At 37.9% G+C, this 15882-nt stretch overlaps 1 protein-coding gene and 1 non-coding gene across 2 annotated transcripts in view; one reads left to right on the forward strand and one right to left on the reverse strand.

Annotated features, from left to right (window-relative positions):
• Positions 1–15882, forward strand: part of hmcn1 (hemicentin 1) — an 83358-nt gene that overhangs the window by 34052 nt on the left and 33424 nt on the right. Inside the window, 23 exon segments of the mRNA XM_032571892.1 lie at positions 110–275; positions 1142–1269; positions 2389–2640; positions 3212–3307; positions 3463–3657; positions 3778–3908; positions 4724–4871; positions 5302–5428; positions 6455–6609; positions 6692–6970; positions 7439–7720; positions 8970–9078; positions 9158–9327; positions 9535–9689; positions 10222–10345; positions 10468–10569; positions 11417–11593; positions 11675–11826; positions 12015–12138; positions 13593–13768; positions 15037–15133; positions 15328–15450; positions 15558–15713. Of these exon segments, the coding sequence (XP_032427783.1) occupies positions 110–275; positions 1142–1269; positions 2389–2640; positions 3212–3307; positions 3463–3657; positions 3778–3908; positions 4724–4871; positions 5302–5428; positions 6455–6609; positions 6692–6970; positions 7439–7720; positions 8970–9078; positions 9158–9327; positions 9535–9689; positions 10222–10345; positions 10468–10569; positions 11417–11593; positions 11675–11826; positions 12015–12138; positions 13593–13768; positions 15037–15133; positions 15328–15450; positions 15558–15713 (3624 nt within the window).
• Positions 8649–8730, reverse strand: trnas-aga (transfer RNA serine (anticodon AGA)). The gene has a single exon. It is a non-coding gene; the product is annotated as a tRNA-Ser (tRNA).

Raw genomic sequence — 15882 nt, forward strand, 5'->3', positions numbered from 1 at the left:
GTTTATTGTAATATGACATGCAAAAGTATTCAAACCACATATCTAGCTGGGATGTTAGTGTCGCACATATTCGAATCACCTCTAATTTTATCACTGGTTTCTTTCCCAGTTCGACCCAAGCCTGGAGTTGGTGGCCCTGGAAGTTTAGGAGAGCCTGTGAGGATGTCAGTGATCAAGGGGGAGGATATTGTTTTGCCATGTGACGTTCAAAGTGTCCCACCACCCACCATCAGCTGGGCGAAAGAGAAACAGCTCATCTCGCCCTTTTCCCCGAGGTAAAATCCAACTCATATTGAACACACACAGAGAACTAAAGGCTTTGCATTGTTTTTTTTACTTTACTCCTGGGAATGGTGTAAAATCCACAGGAATTGTCATTGATCACAGTTCATTGATGCATAAGGATAGCCTGGATCTGTACACACACAAAGCGCTGGCTTATTTCAGAAAGACAGTGCCAAACCAGATTCTGTCAGTATTATGACAGCATGTCTGTGTAGCAAAAGAGTCCAGGGGCTAAACAGACTCCAGTCTGCAATCCAGACCTGTCACACTGAAAACATATGTTGCTTTGTGAAGCAAAAATATGACAAAAGAAGCTTTGAAGTTTGAAATTGCAAAACCCTGTGTCAGACAAAATGAGAAACACATCTGCAACTACTGTTTCCTCACTTCTCAATGTTATTAAAAGGGAAGATGATCCAAAACCAACACGCCTGCATCTGACTGTAAATATTTCCACAATTACATCCAACAAAAAAAGATCTCATAAATATTCTCAGATTATGCTGTTTTTATATGAATGAGTGGTTCAAATTAACTCCATGCTATCTAAATTACAGTGCTTTGTCCCTGTCATTCTTTGAGACTGTCTAAGCTATCCTACATTTAGTCTGTGATCTGCCAAGGTAACTGTAATTATGGATAATGATCAACTATTATGAATTACTGTGGTATCTGTTTGGAGTCCTAACTACTTAAATCATTGAGTGGAAACGATTAGTGTTCTACTTAACTTTGCTTTTCACATTTTTGGCAGCTTGGAAGCATAATATTTGGAAAAGGGTTTAATTTTACTGATTAATTTAGCTGCTGTTTCTTGTGTGTGAACAGTAAGGCACTGTGTTCTTCATCCTCCCAGGCATCGTCAGCTTCCTTCTGGATCAATGAAGATCCTTGAGACTAGAGTTTCAGACAGTGGACTTTATGTTTGTGTTGCCTCAAATATTGCTGGTAATGTGACGTTGTCCATCGAGCTGAGTGTTTTAGGTAAGATGAAAAGAGGCTAGAATATTTCACATTTATTTATAGAGACAGAATGAAAATGTATTTTCTCTTTTTCTAAGAACCTCTCCATACAATATGTGTAAATGTCTTAAATTACACCAAGTGTCTTCTTAAGATGAATTTAATCAGCTTTATTCCATTTTTCTTTGGACTTAACTGTTTTTATGTATTTCTGATATAATTATGGCATAGAAATAGTCCTGAAAATCCTAACTGATCTAAAAGTTTAATCTGATTTATAGTCAGACAATGAACACAAATTGTCACTTATCTTTTTATACAGTTTGCTGTGTTAGCAGGTAGTTTGAACAGAAGTGGAGGCATAAGTTGCCTGACGTTAGTCAGGAGGTAGCCACAAAGAGAGAGGGAAACAAGCAGTGGTAGGCACAGCTAACTAAAAAGCACTAATTATAAACATTGTCTCAGCTTATGCTGAAGGATTGTACCAGCAAGGAATTTAGCAGAAGCTAATGCTAAAGTGCTAACTTCAACCATGCTGATGTACACCAGGTGTCAATAACTACAAATGTAGATGACCAAACCTTCAATACAGATGTTGTCCTTTAGTCAACTGAAAGTTTACAAAACAACGAAGTAAATTAGCACTTTAGAGTTCATCCTCAAACATTAATTCAGGGGAAGGTAAGTGCTCTAAAGGTTTTCAGAGTTAGCCAAAATGCTAAAGTACTAACTTAAAAAAATAGCTTGGTTGCTTGGATTACAGAATGAAAAGACAAAGCTGAAAATAGGAACAATCGATATGCAAAGAAATTCTTTCAACTACAACACTGATGTTTACCACTTTAAAATTTTTTCAAGAAATTCTGGAAGTTTGAAAGAACATTTAATAAAATGGGCGACAGCTAAATATATTAATGTCCTGTCTATACTTAATGGGCTGTAAAATGGTTTTAACTGAGCTTCTGAACATTTGCAGTATTAATTGTCTACTTTAATGCCATCGAAGTGGCCCAGTCAATACCCAGAGTAATATTAGCATTATAATGATTAGCTGATATTTCTGATCAATAAGTAAAATATAATTTGAAATAAGGCAGCCAGAGGTTTTGTAAATCTTTTCCTCCGTTTTCTCTCCTGCAGTTCCTCCTAAAATCCAGCCAGGTCCAAGAGTGGTAAAGATTCAGGTTGGTCATCAAGTAGAGCTGGCTTGTGCGGTGGTAGGAGTCCCAGAGCCGACGGTCAGCTGGACCAAAGATAATAGAAACTTCCCCGTGTCACATGATGGCACTCTAATACTGAGGGATGTAAAGCTCGATGATGAAGGAATCTACACATGCACAGCCACCAACACTGCAGGCCAGGACCAGGCTCAGGTTAAGGTTCAAGTCCAAGGTGGGTTTCTCTATATTCCCTGGTCACTTTATTTGGTACACCTTGCTTGCTTGGACCACATTTTGTTTTTGGAACTACAGTACATGTATCTGCAGTTTGTGAAATACTCTGACCAGTTTCTTTAGCATCAACAACCGTGTGAATTTAAAAAATCCCCTTTGTTTTGATGCTTGATGTTAACTTAAAGGTAATAATTTTTACATATCTGGATGCCAAAATGCTTTGAGGTGCTGGCGTGTGATTGGCTGATTGTTTGTGTTTACAATTTGACTGGTGTAGAATGGTGGCTACCTCTGATACGACATCAACAGGAAATGTGATGAAAGAGAGCAAAAATATTACAGGAGTGGCCAACAGTTACTTAGCAAATGAAAGGAAAACTTTTACCAAAAACTATATTTTCACTTATGTGAATTAGGTTTAAAATTGATCAGATTTTTTAAATAGAAAAAGTAAAATAGAATTCAATAAATGATTTAATTTTCACAGCAAAAAATAAAAATAAATAAATTTGACGTTAAAGTGGCAAAATGTCTGCATCTTCATAAAATGCTTATTTTATTCATTTCAGTTCCCCCTGTTGTTGAGGTGCCAGAGCCTCCTTTCAACAGCCCTCTGCAGGAGAGAGTTTTGAACCAGCGCATCGCATTTCCCTGCCTTGCAAAAGGTGCTGTACCATTCCCTCTCACATTTATGTATGGCTAAAACAATTCCTGATATTTCCAACATGTATTATTGGTCTAAAAGCAACTGCTACAGAGAATAAATAGTTGATTTTTGTTTTTTTTAATGAATGAATGATTGTCTTTACTTTTGTTTCAGGTCTACCTAAGCCAGTGATCCGTTGGTTGCGTAATGGGGTTGAACTGACGGGCAATGAGCCCGGTGTGTCCATCCTGGATGATGGTACTCTGCTGATTTTAGCCGCTGTTTCACCTCTGGATGATGGAGAGTACGTCTGCACTGCAGCTAACGATGCAGGATCCACCGAGAAAAAGTACCAGCTCAGAGTCAATGGTGATTTAGCTGTTCATTGAGTTAAGAGACATTGAGTTCAGACAGTAGCAGACCATCCTGAACAGCAATATATTCCTATGAATATTTACAGCATATTAAAAATATATCACCCATCTACAGTACCACCAGATTTCCGTGATGGGGACACACCAGGCAATGTATCAGTAATCCTAAATGAGCCAATCAGTTTGGTGTGTGATGTCACAGGAAGTCCAAAACCTATCATCACCTGGTTTAAGGATGGCACTCCTGTAAGTGTCTGCACTGCTTATACCATTTTTATTTTATTTCTCTTTTCTACCTGCCACAGTTCTACACAGACCAGATTGCAGAGAAGAGTTGTTGACTCGCTAACGTTCTCTGTGCTGACTCACAAACTCAAGCAACACGTTTCAGATTTTTACTTGCAAAAAGTTTGAAATCTGTGAATTATTTTCTTTCAATTTCGTAATTGAAAAATCATTGAATTGTTTGACACTATTTGGTAATCTCACTAAAAAACCTAACTCCTGATGTTTGTGGTTGAAATGTGAAAAAATGTGTAAACGTTAAATGAATTTGAATAATTTTGCAAAGCACAATAAAACTACCTTTCAGAAAGGATTAAATCACATTGTTCATACCTGATGATAGGTTATAATAATAGCTTTCTTTTCTCATTTCATCTTAAATGCAGTCATTAAAACAATACATGCTCAAATCACATCCAAGAAAACAGATTTTAAACATGTACCTATCAGGTGCATGCCCGTTTATTGTAATTACCGGCTTCAAAAACCATCGTCATGGTAAATTATTGCAAGACTGGCTACTTCTTGATGTTTTGGCTGCTGCTGTATTTGTTTTCTGCCAGGCAGTGAGAGGAAAATCCAAGCCTTTTCTTTGAGCTCTGATTTATTTGGAATGTAAATCAAATCAGTCTGCTTTCCACACTTTTGCACATTAATGCTGCTTTTCAAATCTGCTTGCTATTAACCGAATGCGCTCCAGTAACTGCCAGACAGCATTTCCTGAGCTCTCTGTCACTGTGTTGCAATTGATTTAATGTATTAATGCTAATTTACAGGTTGTTGCCAGTAACAGCATCCAGATTCTTGACATGGGAAAATCTCTGAAACTGCTGAGGGCAGAAACAGTTGATGCAGGCAGCTACAGCTGTAAAGCCATTAACATTGCAGGCAGCAGAGAAAAAGTGTTTGGTTTAGATGTACTTGGTAAGTAAAGCCAAGGAGTAGTCCTCATGACGCATGTTTGTACATCTAGATAGCTTTCATGTGTCTGGATCTATTCTACTACTGTTGCTACATAAAGTCTGCCATAGCTTGACATGAATTAATATATTGCCAATTGAATGTACAGCTAGTTGATAGTTGATGCTGTTTATTGCAACTTTTTTATGAGTTAAAGTATATTATAGAGGAAACATTTAGTATTTTAACATTTATTTTCAGCCATATATGAAGTTCTTTGGAGAGTTTAAACTTCTATAAAACATACCATAAAATGAAATGAAGATATGTTAAAGTATCAACTGCAAACAGAGACCCTGTATGAACTCGAGGGTAAAATGGTCCTACAAAAGTTTGTGCATTTGTAGTAATTTTTCTGTAAAATTCACCTAATAAACTTGATTCTTTCTCTCAGTCCCACCAACAATTGTAGGATCTGGCTCTCCTATGGATGTCTCAGCAATTCTCAAACAAGAGCTCACGCTTGAATGCAAAGTGCATGGTTCACCTTTTCCCACAATCCAGTGGTACAAAGAGAGAAAGTAAGTGCATTCTGATTTTTACATATACAGTATACTTCTCTGATCAGTAGTTAACATGCACTCATTATAAGCATAAACTTTATATTGATTTTGGGGCTTTTAATGATTTGTTGTTTCAGTTTTCTGGGTGAAATGGTGATATGACGCATTTTAAAAAGCAAACAATTGGGTGCACAACTGCATTTTCTCTAACCCACAAAGTCAAAATACACACAACCTTACATATACTTACAATTCCACTATTGTTTGGTGTAATGTCCCTCAGAAAGTGGAGGAAAAATCCTTTCCTTTTGCAGCTATTGAAAAGCCTTCCTGCATAGTTTTGGCTGAATATCCGAGGGCTGATGATGAGAACATTCCAGAAGAATTATGTCACTCTGCTTTCTCCATATCAAAGCTTGTTTTGACCGGATAAAAGGACTTTGTTGGGCAAAGTCCACCTTCCTTATTTCTATACCACTTTATGTAGAATATCAGAACCGTCGGCACTAAAATATTTTCTCTTAATTCTGCCAACATCACAGCAATGTGGTTGCATTGGAATGTTGGTCTCATTTAGTGGCAATGGTGGTGCATTGCACAAAGTGATGGGAATAATGCAGGAAGGCGAGAGGACCAAAACTCTTTAGCTTCACCAAATCAACAGCTATATATTTAAAACTTTAGCACAATTAGGAAAACATTTGCAAACACACATCAAAGTTGGGTTTAGAAATAGAGAAAGTTGGCTAACTTTAAACATCTGGAACGGCCCTGCCCTCAGCCCCTACGGAAAGCTTAGACTTCTCTAAAATCCTCAATAGAGTCACATATGTGCACCAAACTCCTGATTTAAAAAATCTTTCATCTTTTATGTTCTATAATCATACTGTTTTTGAAAAAGAACATTTCTAATGTATCGATAAATGTCCAAAATTAACATGAGACTCATGGCTATGATGAGTATATGTAAACCTCTGACTGGGAGGATAACTGTAAATTAAAATTAAACTTTATCTCTGTCGTCTTGTTTTTGTTTCTCTCTAGGTTGGTGTTTCTTGGTGATCCCAATCTGGAAGTCATCAACAACGGTCAGGTGTTAAGGATAAAAAGTGCTCGACTTGGAGACCAAGGTCGCTTCCAGTGTAGCGTCATAAACACAGCTGGAAAACAGTCCAAAGACTTCAACCTTAATGTTTATGGTGTGTGTTTCAGTCTATAGTGATAAAGCCAAATGGTAAATTATACTATTATGATTGCTCTTTTTTTTTTCTGTTGTCACAGTGCCTCCTGCCATCATAGGAGGCAACTTAACAACGGATGTGACAGCACTGCTGGACACAATGGTAACACTGGGGTGTGAAGTACGTGGAGTACCGCATCCCACCATCACCTGGTACCGCAGAGGAGAAGCCATCATGTCCAGCCGACAGGCTCAGTATCTAGAGAGAGGTATCCGACTGAAAATCCCACGAGTTCAGGCGTCTGACGCTGGTCAGTACACCTGCAAGGTTAACAATGTGGCCGGAAGCGCTGAGAAGAGCTTTGAGCTGGACGTCTACAGTAAGATTTTTTATTTTTAGTCTTAATTTTCATTTAAATAAATCTTGACTATATGTTTAGGCTGTCTGTTTCAATGAAGAAAAATTGTGCATAATAAACACTTACGTGGAAACAAAAACATGAAGATTAAAAATTATGTTTTAGTGGTGCAACCTGATAAAAAGATTGTATATTTAATAAGAGGCTGTGTTTTTTATTAATGAATTCATGAAAATTAATATTGCTTGGTACAAAATAGGAATGAATTGATCCAGAGCTTAAGTTTTTAGGTTAGTTAGCATTTTAGAGAGTGTTTACTATGAAATAAAATAATTAAAAAAAAATTGAATAATTAGTTTGACATCATGCCCCACCCTGATTTCGATGATTTTTACTTGTGGAAGCATTCACTGTTAATACACATGCGATATTTGTTAAGCGAGAACGCTTTAACACCTTGTCCTCTTCTACTTTATATATTTCCCGCAGTGCCTCCCACCATTACTGGAGGGGAAGATGGGCCCACGGAGAGAAAAGTGGTCCTCAGTAAACATCTGACCCTGGAGTGTGAGGCAGCAGGTCACCCACCGCCCTCCCTCACCTGGCTGAAAGATGGAGTCCCTGTGCATCATGGAGACAGTGTTCGTCTTCTAGAGCAGGGAAGGAAATTAGAAATCCTCTCAGCCTCCATCTCGGACTCTGGACGCTACATCTGTGTGGCTACGAGCATCGCTGGAGAGAAGGAGGTCAAATATGATGTCAAAGTATTGGGTAAAGAGACACAAAGAATGGTATTATTTTGGCATAACCACATACTGTACTAAGTATATATACATATATTATTCATTTCATTACAATCATCACGTCTAATCTATTTTACTTGTATGTATTTTAGAACTACAGCTACATTACTGTACATAAAGATAAAGTTAGAAATTATAATTACAACAACAACACAAACACTTAAACAGGGAAGAGGGCTTAAGTGAGTTGTCTTTACAGATGTTTTTTCCTTTTTCAGCTAAAAATATTTAGAAAGTTCTGCTACAGTCCGATGTAGAGGTATAGACAGCTAAATTGAAAATCAGTATCAGCTAAACATGATGGTTGTGCAGAAAGTAAACTCTACATGTCTTTAAACTAACAGTCTGAAAAGCAAATATCCCTAAGTTGTTTAAACATTTATTCAAAAAGCACCCATACTGCTATCTCAAATTGTAATTTTCAGAATGCAATAATATTATTAAATTTAGTCAAAATTATAGTTTTACTACTAAAATTAATGGTATTTATACATACAATTATTACAAATAGCAAAGTATCAGAAAGAATTACCGTACTCTTGTACTTAAAATAAATAAATTTAGGATTTTAAGATGCTTAAATTATCATTGGAAATTATTGTTTGAATATTGTTTGAGATTGCTGAAATGTTGATTGTTTATAGGAAACGAGCCATTCTACATTTATGTTACCTGTTCCTTCTTAGTTTTGGATTGATCAGTCTGTCTTCCCAAATTTTTTAAGCCTTTGTGAGAATTTTATGTCAGTGAATCTCTAGTGAGGAAACGACTAGAATTGTCTGAATTCAGCTTTGGTTGTTAGAAGCTTTTCTGTATGAGAAACCTGAAACAACCGCACTGTGTTGTGGTAACTTTACTGCCGACACTTTGTGACAGCTGGAACAAAAACATTCTGCCGTTGTCGGCAGGATTCGAACCTGCGCGGGGAGACCCCAATGGATTTCTAGTCCATCGCCTTAACCACTCGGCCACGACAACCCATGTGTAGAAAATGCCAGTGGTGCTGCTTTTTTTTCTGTTTGAACAATGTGCTCACGTCATGGGAAACAGACACCTGCTTCTACACTGGGGTTTTCTCTATCTAACACATGCAAATAGACGGGAACGGGATCAGGAAAATATTGCCCATTCAACGCAATAGTTTTACTATTGCTTGTTTTGCCCTATAGCTTGAAATGTTATTTTGAGATTTGACTGATTTTCTGTGTTTGCCCTAGTTCCTCCTTTCATTGATGGAGCTGATGCAGTGGCAGACAGCTCAGTAATAATCAACGCTCCTTTGGAGCTGGAGTGTCATGCCACTGGGACGCCTGCACTTGTTATCACGTAAGGCTTCAGTCCAACACACCGTCAAAAATAAACAATCAGGCATAGCCAGGCAATATGCCAACTATTTTTTTTCCAGGTGGTACAAAGATGGGAAACGAATCAGATCTGGAGAAGGGTTGCGGATTGCAGCAAGCGGGCGACGGCTCATCATTTCTCGCTCTCAGATCTCTGACACAGCTAATTTTCGCTGTCTGGCCACTAATGAGGCTGGAGACCATGAGAGGAACTTCAATGTGACGGTCCAAGGTACAAAATAAAGAAAAGATACTTAGGATAAAAACGAAGTCTCGGTGATTATGCAAAATTAATTTGTTTTAAAATGAAAATACAAGCTGCTGGAAAGCTTCTTATTTGGGTAAATATCTCCGTTAGTTTAGGTTTGCTCCACATATTGTGAAATAAAATATATATATATATTTTTTATAAAAGAGTCTATTCTTTGCAATTCTACAGTCCCTCCATCTATCCGTATGACGGGGCCTGCTGATCGCTCAGTGATTCTTCACAAACCAATCAATTTGGAGTGCATCTCCAGTGGCATTCCTCCACCCAGTCTTACCTGGCTTAAAGATGGCCGACCTGTGGTCACAACAAAAGACCACCTCAAGGTTGGTGTCTGGCTATTATTTAGTTAAAAAGTATCTGTTGTTAGTTTGCATCTATAGTTAAGCCTGAAATTATTCAAACCACTGACATATTCATGTTTAAAGGATTTTTAAAAATTTTTGTTGACATTTTTGAGTGACCCAGCCACAGTGTGATCATATTCTGTTATTCCTTTCTATAACTGTCTTGAAAACCAATGCTGAATCTATGAGGAATGTCAGAAAGTCCTTGCATTTAAGTATCATAATCCAAAACCAAAGTGACATGACTTTTTCTTTGTGATTTGCTCAATCTGAATGGCAACACAGGGTACAATTTTCCAACAGTTTCCACTGAAGAGATGCTTTATTAGTACACTAATAAAGCATCTCTGTAAGCATCTCAGGAACAGAACACAGTAGTCTGTGTTCTGTTCCTGAGTAAGAATCATCAGTATGCAAAAAGAATAAACATTTCATGCCTGTGCTTCTATATAAAGGGTAACAACCATGCTTAACTCTGTTGACCCTTTATCTGCCTGTTGAACTGCCACAGCTGCACTCAGCAGGAAGAATACTAAAAATCACAGAAGCCAGACTGGAGGATTCTGGAAGATACACCTGTCTGGCCACAAATGCAGCTGGAGAAGCTCAACAGCATGTTCGACTGAGTGTCCATGGTAATTTACAGACACACCGCCCTCTTCTGTCGTTTATTTCCTGGGATTTGCTGAACATCTTTATTTTAACTACACACAGCTGCCATCATTCTTGCATAAAATGTTTTATATCTCTCTCTCAGAGCCTCCCAGCATCCTCCTTTCTGCAGACATCGTCAACCAGACTGTTCTCTCAGGCTTCCCCACTGAGCTGGAGTGCAAAGCTACAGGAAGTCCATTACCTGGTGAGACTGTTGCAGACGTCCTCCACCATCCTGCTGTGATCACTCTCAGCCTGGAGTTCTTCTCAGCAGCTCTCTTTGTTTTTGTAAAAGCAAAGAAAATTTTAATTGTATAGCACATTTTCAGCAACAAGGCAATTCAAATGCTTTGAATGATTAGACAGAAATTATAACAAGCAAAAAAAATGTACATTTCAGTGAGCTGTTTAGTGCACTTATTTATCCATATTCTAGGTCTGTTTCTCTCACTTCCAGTTTGTTTTAAACTTTTAGAAGAATGTATCTGGCTGTTGATGTGGACAAATGTACCCATTTTCTGACTTATGCAGGCAGAAAATCAATATTTTGAAGTGTGACTAAAAGAAAAGGGGCTCTGCCTCAAGCTTTATTTATAAATTGAACTAATAATTTAATTCATCTTGTTAATATTTATTACCTTATTAAAATTAAGGAATTAATTAAAGTCTTAAAAATCCCGATTAAGAAAAGAACTTCTTCAGGATTTTGCCACTAACAATTACTTCTAAAGTTTGGTTTTATTTTCAGTTTTACCACTGCAATAAAAATTAGTTCAGAAGTGAAAACCTGCACAGGCTAAAATGATGCTGCAAAGTTTTACGTACATGTTTTGCCATGAGTCTATCCTTACACGCCTTCTAGATTACATGACTTGTTAACTCTCATCACTTTATTAAAAGATTTGGAAGATAGTATGTTGAGCTGACCTGTTCAGCTACACAAACGTGACTAAATGAGTTGTAAGCCTATCATTGCAGTTTATGTTTCTATTTTCTCTTTTTTATATAATTCATGTCTCATGACTGCTCTCTGCTTTATTTTTATGCATCAGCTGTAACATGGTACAAAGATGGCCGACCTCTTACTGGTGCAGCTGCTGTCCCAATCCGGAAGCGCGGCCAGGTGCTGGAGATTGAACAAGCCCAGCTATTTGATGCTGGAATATACAAATGTGTGGCTGTTAACCTAGCAGGAGCAGCAGAGAAAGTCTACAGTCTGCAAGTGTTTGGTTGGTGCTTCGCTGGCTTAATAATCCTCTCACTTTATCAACGGCCATATCCAACCATTCTTGAAATCTATTTACTTACAGTCCCTCCAGAAATCTCCAGTAGAGGTGGAACTGTTACAGCTGTGGTGAATGAAGCTGTAAAACTTGAGTGTGAGGCCTCTGGGGTTCCTGTTCCCAGTCTGACATGGTTAAAAGATGGAAGCCCTGTGGCAAGTGTATCACATGGCATACAGGTACAAATCAAAAGTTTAGCTAGCTAGTTTTCATCTGTGAGTAGTGAGATTTGTTGTACTTTGTACCTTTGGTGTTGTATTCACAACATAGATACTATGAATACAATTATGTTATCAGAAGCTTCCTTCTCTAGGATTCTATTAACTCGCAAATTCCTGAGCTAAACTCTGATTCTGTTTTTTCTCAGTTGCCATCTGCAGGCAGAGTCCTGTCTCTGAGCAGTGCCCAGGTCAGTGATACTGGTAGATACACCTGTGTGGCAGTCAATGCAGGCGGAGAACAACAAAAGGAGTACGATTTGAGGGTGTATGGTGAGAAAACATTACCTGCTCATTTTTACAAAGAAAACTGTTTTATGTGTTTACTTGTGTTGCAGTGATTGGAAGTTCTGAGACACACAAGTTTGACAAACATGCAAAAAGATAAGAAATCAGAAATGGAGCAAACACATTTGTACATCACTGCATAAACAAGACAACAGACTTTTCTCCTCAGGACACAGGAAGTAACTCAAAAGATGGCACCAGTTAACACAATAAATCTGTCTTTGTTTCAGACAACAAATTCTGACTCATGCTGACTCGAGAACATACGTTGCCAGAGGCAAATCATTGGCACTCCTGGTAAAGATGTGTTTCAATACCTGGTTATCATGGAAACTTTGGCACCCTAAGATGCTGCCATTATTTTAAACTGTTATTTTAAACTAATTATTTATTGCTATGATTGTAGTTAAATAATGTTTAAGTGTTGAGAAACCATTGACTTTGCATCCTAGTGTTTGTAGGGTGACATGTCACCAGCTTCCATTTCTCCAACTTCAACAGAATACAAGGACCGATTAGTAAATCAAAACTATACTGAACCTCATAAGTCTGTAAATGACTATAAGAAAATAGCTTCCCTCTTAAACCTGTGCATGTCTACATTCAAAGTAATAAGAGTTTAAAATAACTCGAGCTGCATGAGGGGATTTATCTTACTACCATGCATAGTTAGCAGGATGCAGAGGAGATTGAAAACACCCAAAGTCTCAATGATAACCAGTATTTTGAACACATTTTACCAATGGTGCCAATAATTCACCACTAGTAATGTGTGTTTTTGCGTCAGCTTTACTGTTCTGCTGAATATCAATGAGGAGTTGTCCTCAGAAACAGAGGCAGATTTGTTGTGTTAATTGGTACCATCTTTTGAGTGACTTCCTATGTCCTGAGGAGAAAAGACTGTTGTGCTGTTTCTCAGTGACCTGCTTTCTGTGTAGAAACAAAACATCCTGCAAAGGATATTTATCTCAAGTTATTTACCAGACAAGGCTAGATCTGCAAAGAGAGGAGCATTCTTTTCTTTAATCCTGATGGAGAGAGAATTAATTCTGGTGTTTGACTCTTTTTATTAGATGAAGACTTACCTTATGTTCCCCATCTGGCATTTAAGATTTTCAAAAAACTGGATAGCGTTAGACTCACATATTTGTGCATTGATATTTGAGGTATTATTAACAATACTTTTTGTTTCCTGAGTCATGTTGTTTTGTTTTTTCATACAGATAAGCCATTTCAATGGATATTAGGTTTCAGAATTGTTTTGTAAATTTAACATGCTCCAAGTTTAATTCTGCAAACAAATCTTGAACTTGTTTCACATTGTTTTGCACTCCAAGAAGGATAAAAATGATCAACGTATCGGAGGAATCAAATACAGAGAGAACATTTTGCCTTGCATGGAAACATTTTTCAGTGACATTTACTCATGTCTTACCCAGTTCCACCAAACATCAAGGGTGAGGAAGTGAATGCAACAGTGATGCTCGGTGGTCCAGTAGAGCTGCACTGCCACAGCGACGCAGTGCCTCCACCAACTCTCTTATGGCGAAAAGATGGCCGCCCTATTTTCAGGAAGCCTGGTCTAATTGTCTCTGCAGATGGTAGTTTACTCAAGGTAGAGACTGTTAGAGATTCTGCACAAGTACATCTTGTGCAGAGCAAAATACTTATTTGTTGGGATGTTATGTGATAGACACAAAGTTTTACAAAAGTGTGATATGGAATGAACATGATAAATGGTGTTCAAAATGTACAACAATCTTGCAAAAGTAGGGTGTGCATTTGTGTTCAGTATCCCCAAACGAAATAAATCAAATGTAACCAATTGCTTTCAGAAGTCACCTAGTTAGTAAATAGGGCAGAGCTCTGTGTAAAGTCATCTCAGTGTATTTACAATTATATGTAAGGGCCAAGGAACAACGCAAACATGTCAGGAAGAAGTTTTAAGTGGAGTCAGGTTATAAAAAAATATATCAAACTTGGAATATCTGAGCACTCACTGCTCAATTAATCATTAAAAAAAGTTAAGAGTATAGCACAACTGAAAAAGGAGAGTGTTAACTGGTGGAGTTTGAGAGATCCCCACCTCAGTGGAAAAATCTGTGAACAAGAAAAGTAATAGTTGTGCACAACACAAATCTGAGCTTTATGGAAGGGTGGCAAGAAAAAAACTATTATACAAAGTCTAGTTTGCAATTTGCCACAAATCTTTTTCAGGGATTCAACTAAAATTTTGAAGAATACCAAAATTTAGCATTTTGCCCCACATATTAAATGCTATAAAACTAACTCTGCAGCTAACCCTGAACAGGACCGCTTTTCTGTAGCAGGGACAGGAAAGCTCTCAGAGTTGCTATGCAGATGGATGGAACAACTTGATTCAAATAATTTTATCGCCACTTTAACAAGCCTTTTTGTGCTATATCATATTAAACACCCAGTCACTGAAATCAGGTTTGTGGCACCAGGGGCACACCTAAAACATGCATGGCTGTAAGTCATAAAGGACCAGGGCTGAGAAACACCAGTTTAGATCTGTGGTTAAATAGAAAGTCAGTTTATGAGAGTTCTCCACCCAATTTGATTGAGCTTGAGCTATATTGTTCAAGAAAAACAAGCTCAAATTTCTGTCCCTTCATGTGGGGTATGCCAGAAGAACGTAACTTGTAATTGTGGGAAAATGTGGTTCAGACTATAGAATCTTGAAGGCTGAGCACAAATCCACACCAAACTTTTGAGGGGATGTTTTGATTGAAAACAATTCATAATTTTTTTCTACTTCATAATTTTACTCTACTTTGTCTTGATCTATCACATAAATCCTGGAAGTTTAATCTTTGATTTTTCCAAACTCCCTGATATGTCTGTGAATGTAATTTTCAGGTTGATAATGCTCAGCTGCAGGACACAGGAAGGTACACTTGTGAAGCCACCAATGTAGCAGGAAAAACTGAGAAAAACTATAACTTGATTGTTTGGGGTAAGTTTAACTTTGTGCTCACCTGTAATTCTTCTAACAAGAAAAATGCTAAAAATGCCTATTTTTTATGAACGAATCTTGAGTGTCTTTAAATTATAAAATCCTATGTGTAAACTGATCATAGTCCAGTTGTTTGCAGTTACCAGTTTAATTTGATTTGAGTGCCTCCTTAAGGTGTCTTGTCGTCATTACAGTTGCTCCCAGTATCCGCGGCTCTGAGGAGGTTTCTCCTATGACTGTGATTGAAGGAAGTTTTACCACTTTGTTGTGTGAATCCAGTGGTATACCACCTCCCAGCCTTACATGGATGAAGGATGGTAAGTTTATTTATGCTAGCACAAGTCAACAAACCACTGCAAGAGACTGTGGTATGTGGAAGTGCATTTTAGCGCTTTAGCTAACCTTTGCTTTCTTCATATTTTAGGTTACACCCTAAAGCCAGACCAGCGACTGAGGGTTTTGTCTGGAGGGCGCCAGCTGCAGATCTCCAGTGCTGAGAAAACAGACACGGGCTCTTACAGCTGCACAGCCTCCAGCGCTGCTGGCACCACCTCAAAGGAGTACAGCCTCCAAGTTTATGGTGCATACTCCAGCAACATCAAATCCTGCATTGATCTGTTCTTTAAGTTGCTCAGCTGTGTTTTGTTGTACATTATCATCAACTGAAATCCCAAAAGTCAGTTTCACAAAGAATGAGAATACTCCATAATAAGCCTGTCGCATTGAGCAAATAATCAATTAATCACATG

The sequence above is a fragment of the Xiphophorus hellerii genome, chromosome 9, assembly GCF_003331165.1.
Source record: "Xiphophorus hellerii strain 12219 chromosome 9, Xiphophorus_hellerii-4.1, whole genome shotgun sequence".
NCBI classification, from domain to species: domain Eukaryota; kingdom Metazoa; phylum Chordata; class Actinopteri; order Cyprinodontiformes; family Poeciliidae; genus Xiphophorus; species Xiphophorus hellerii.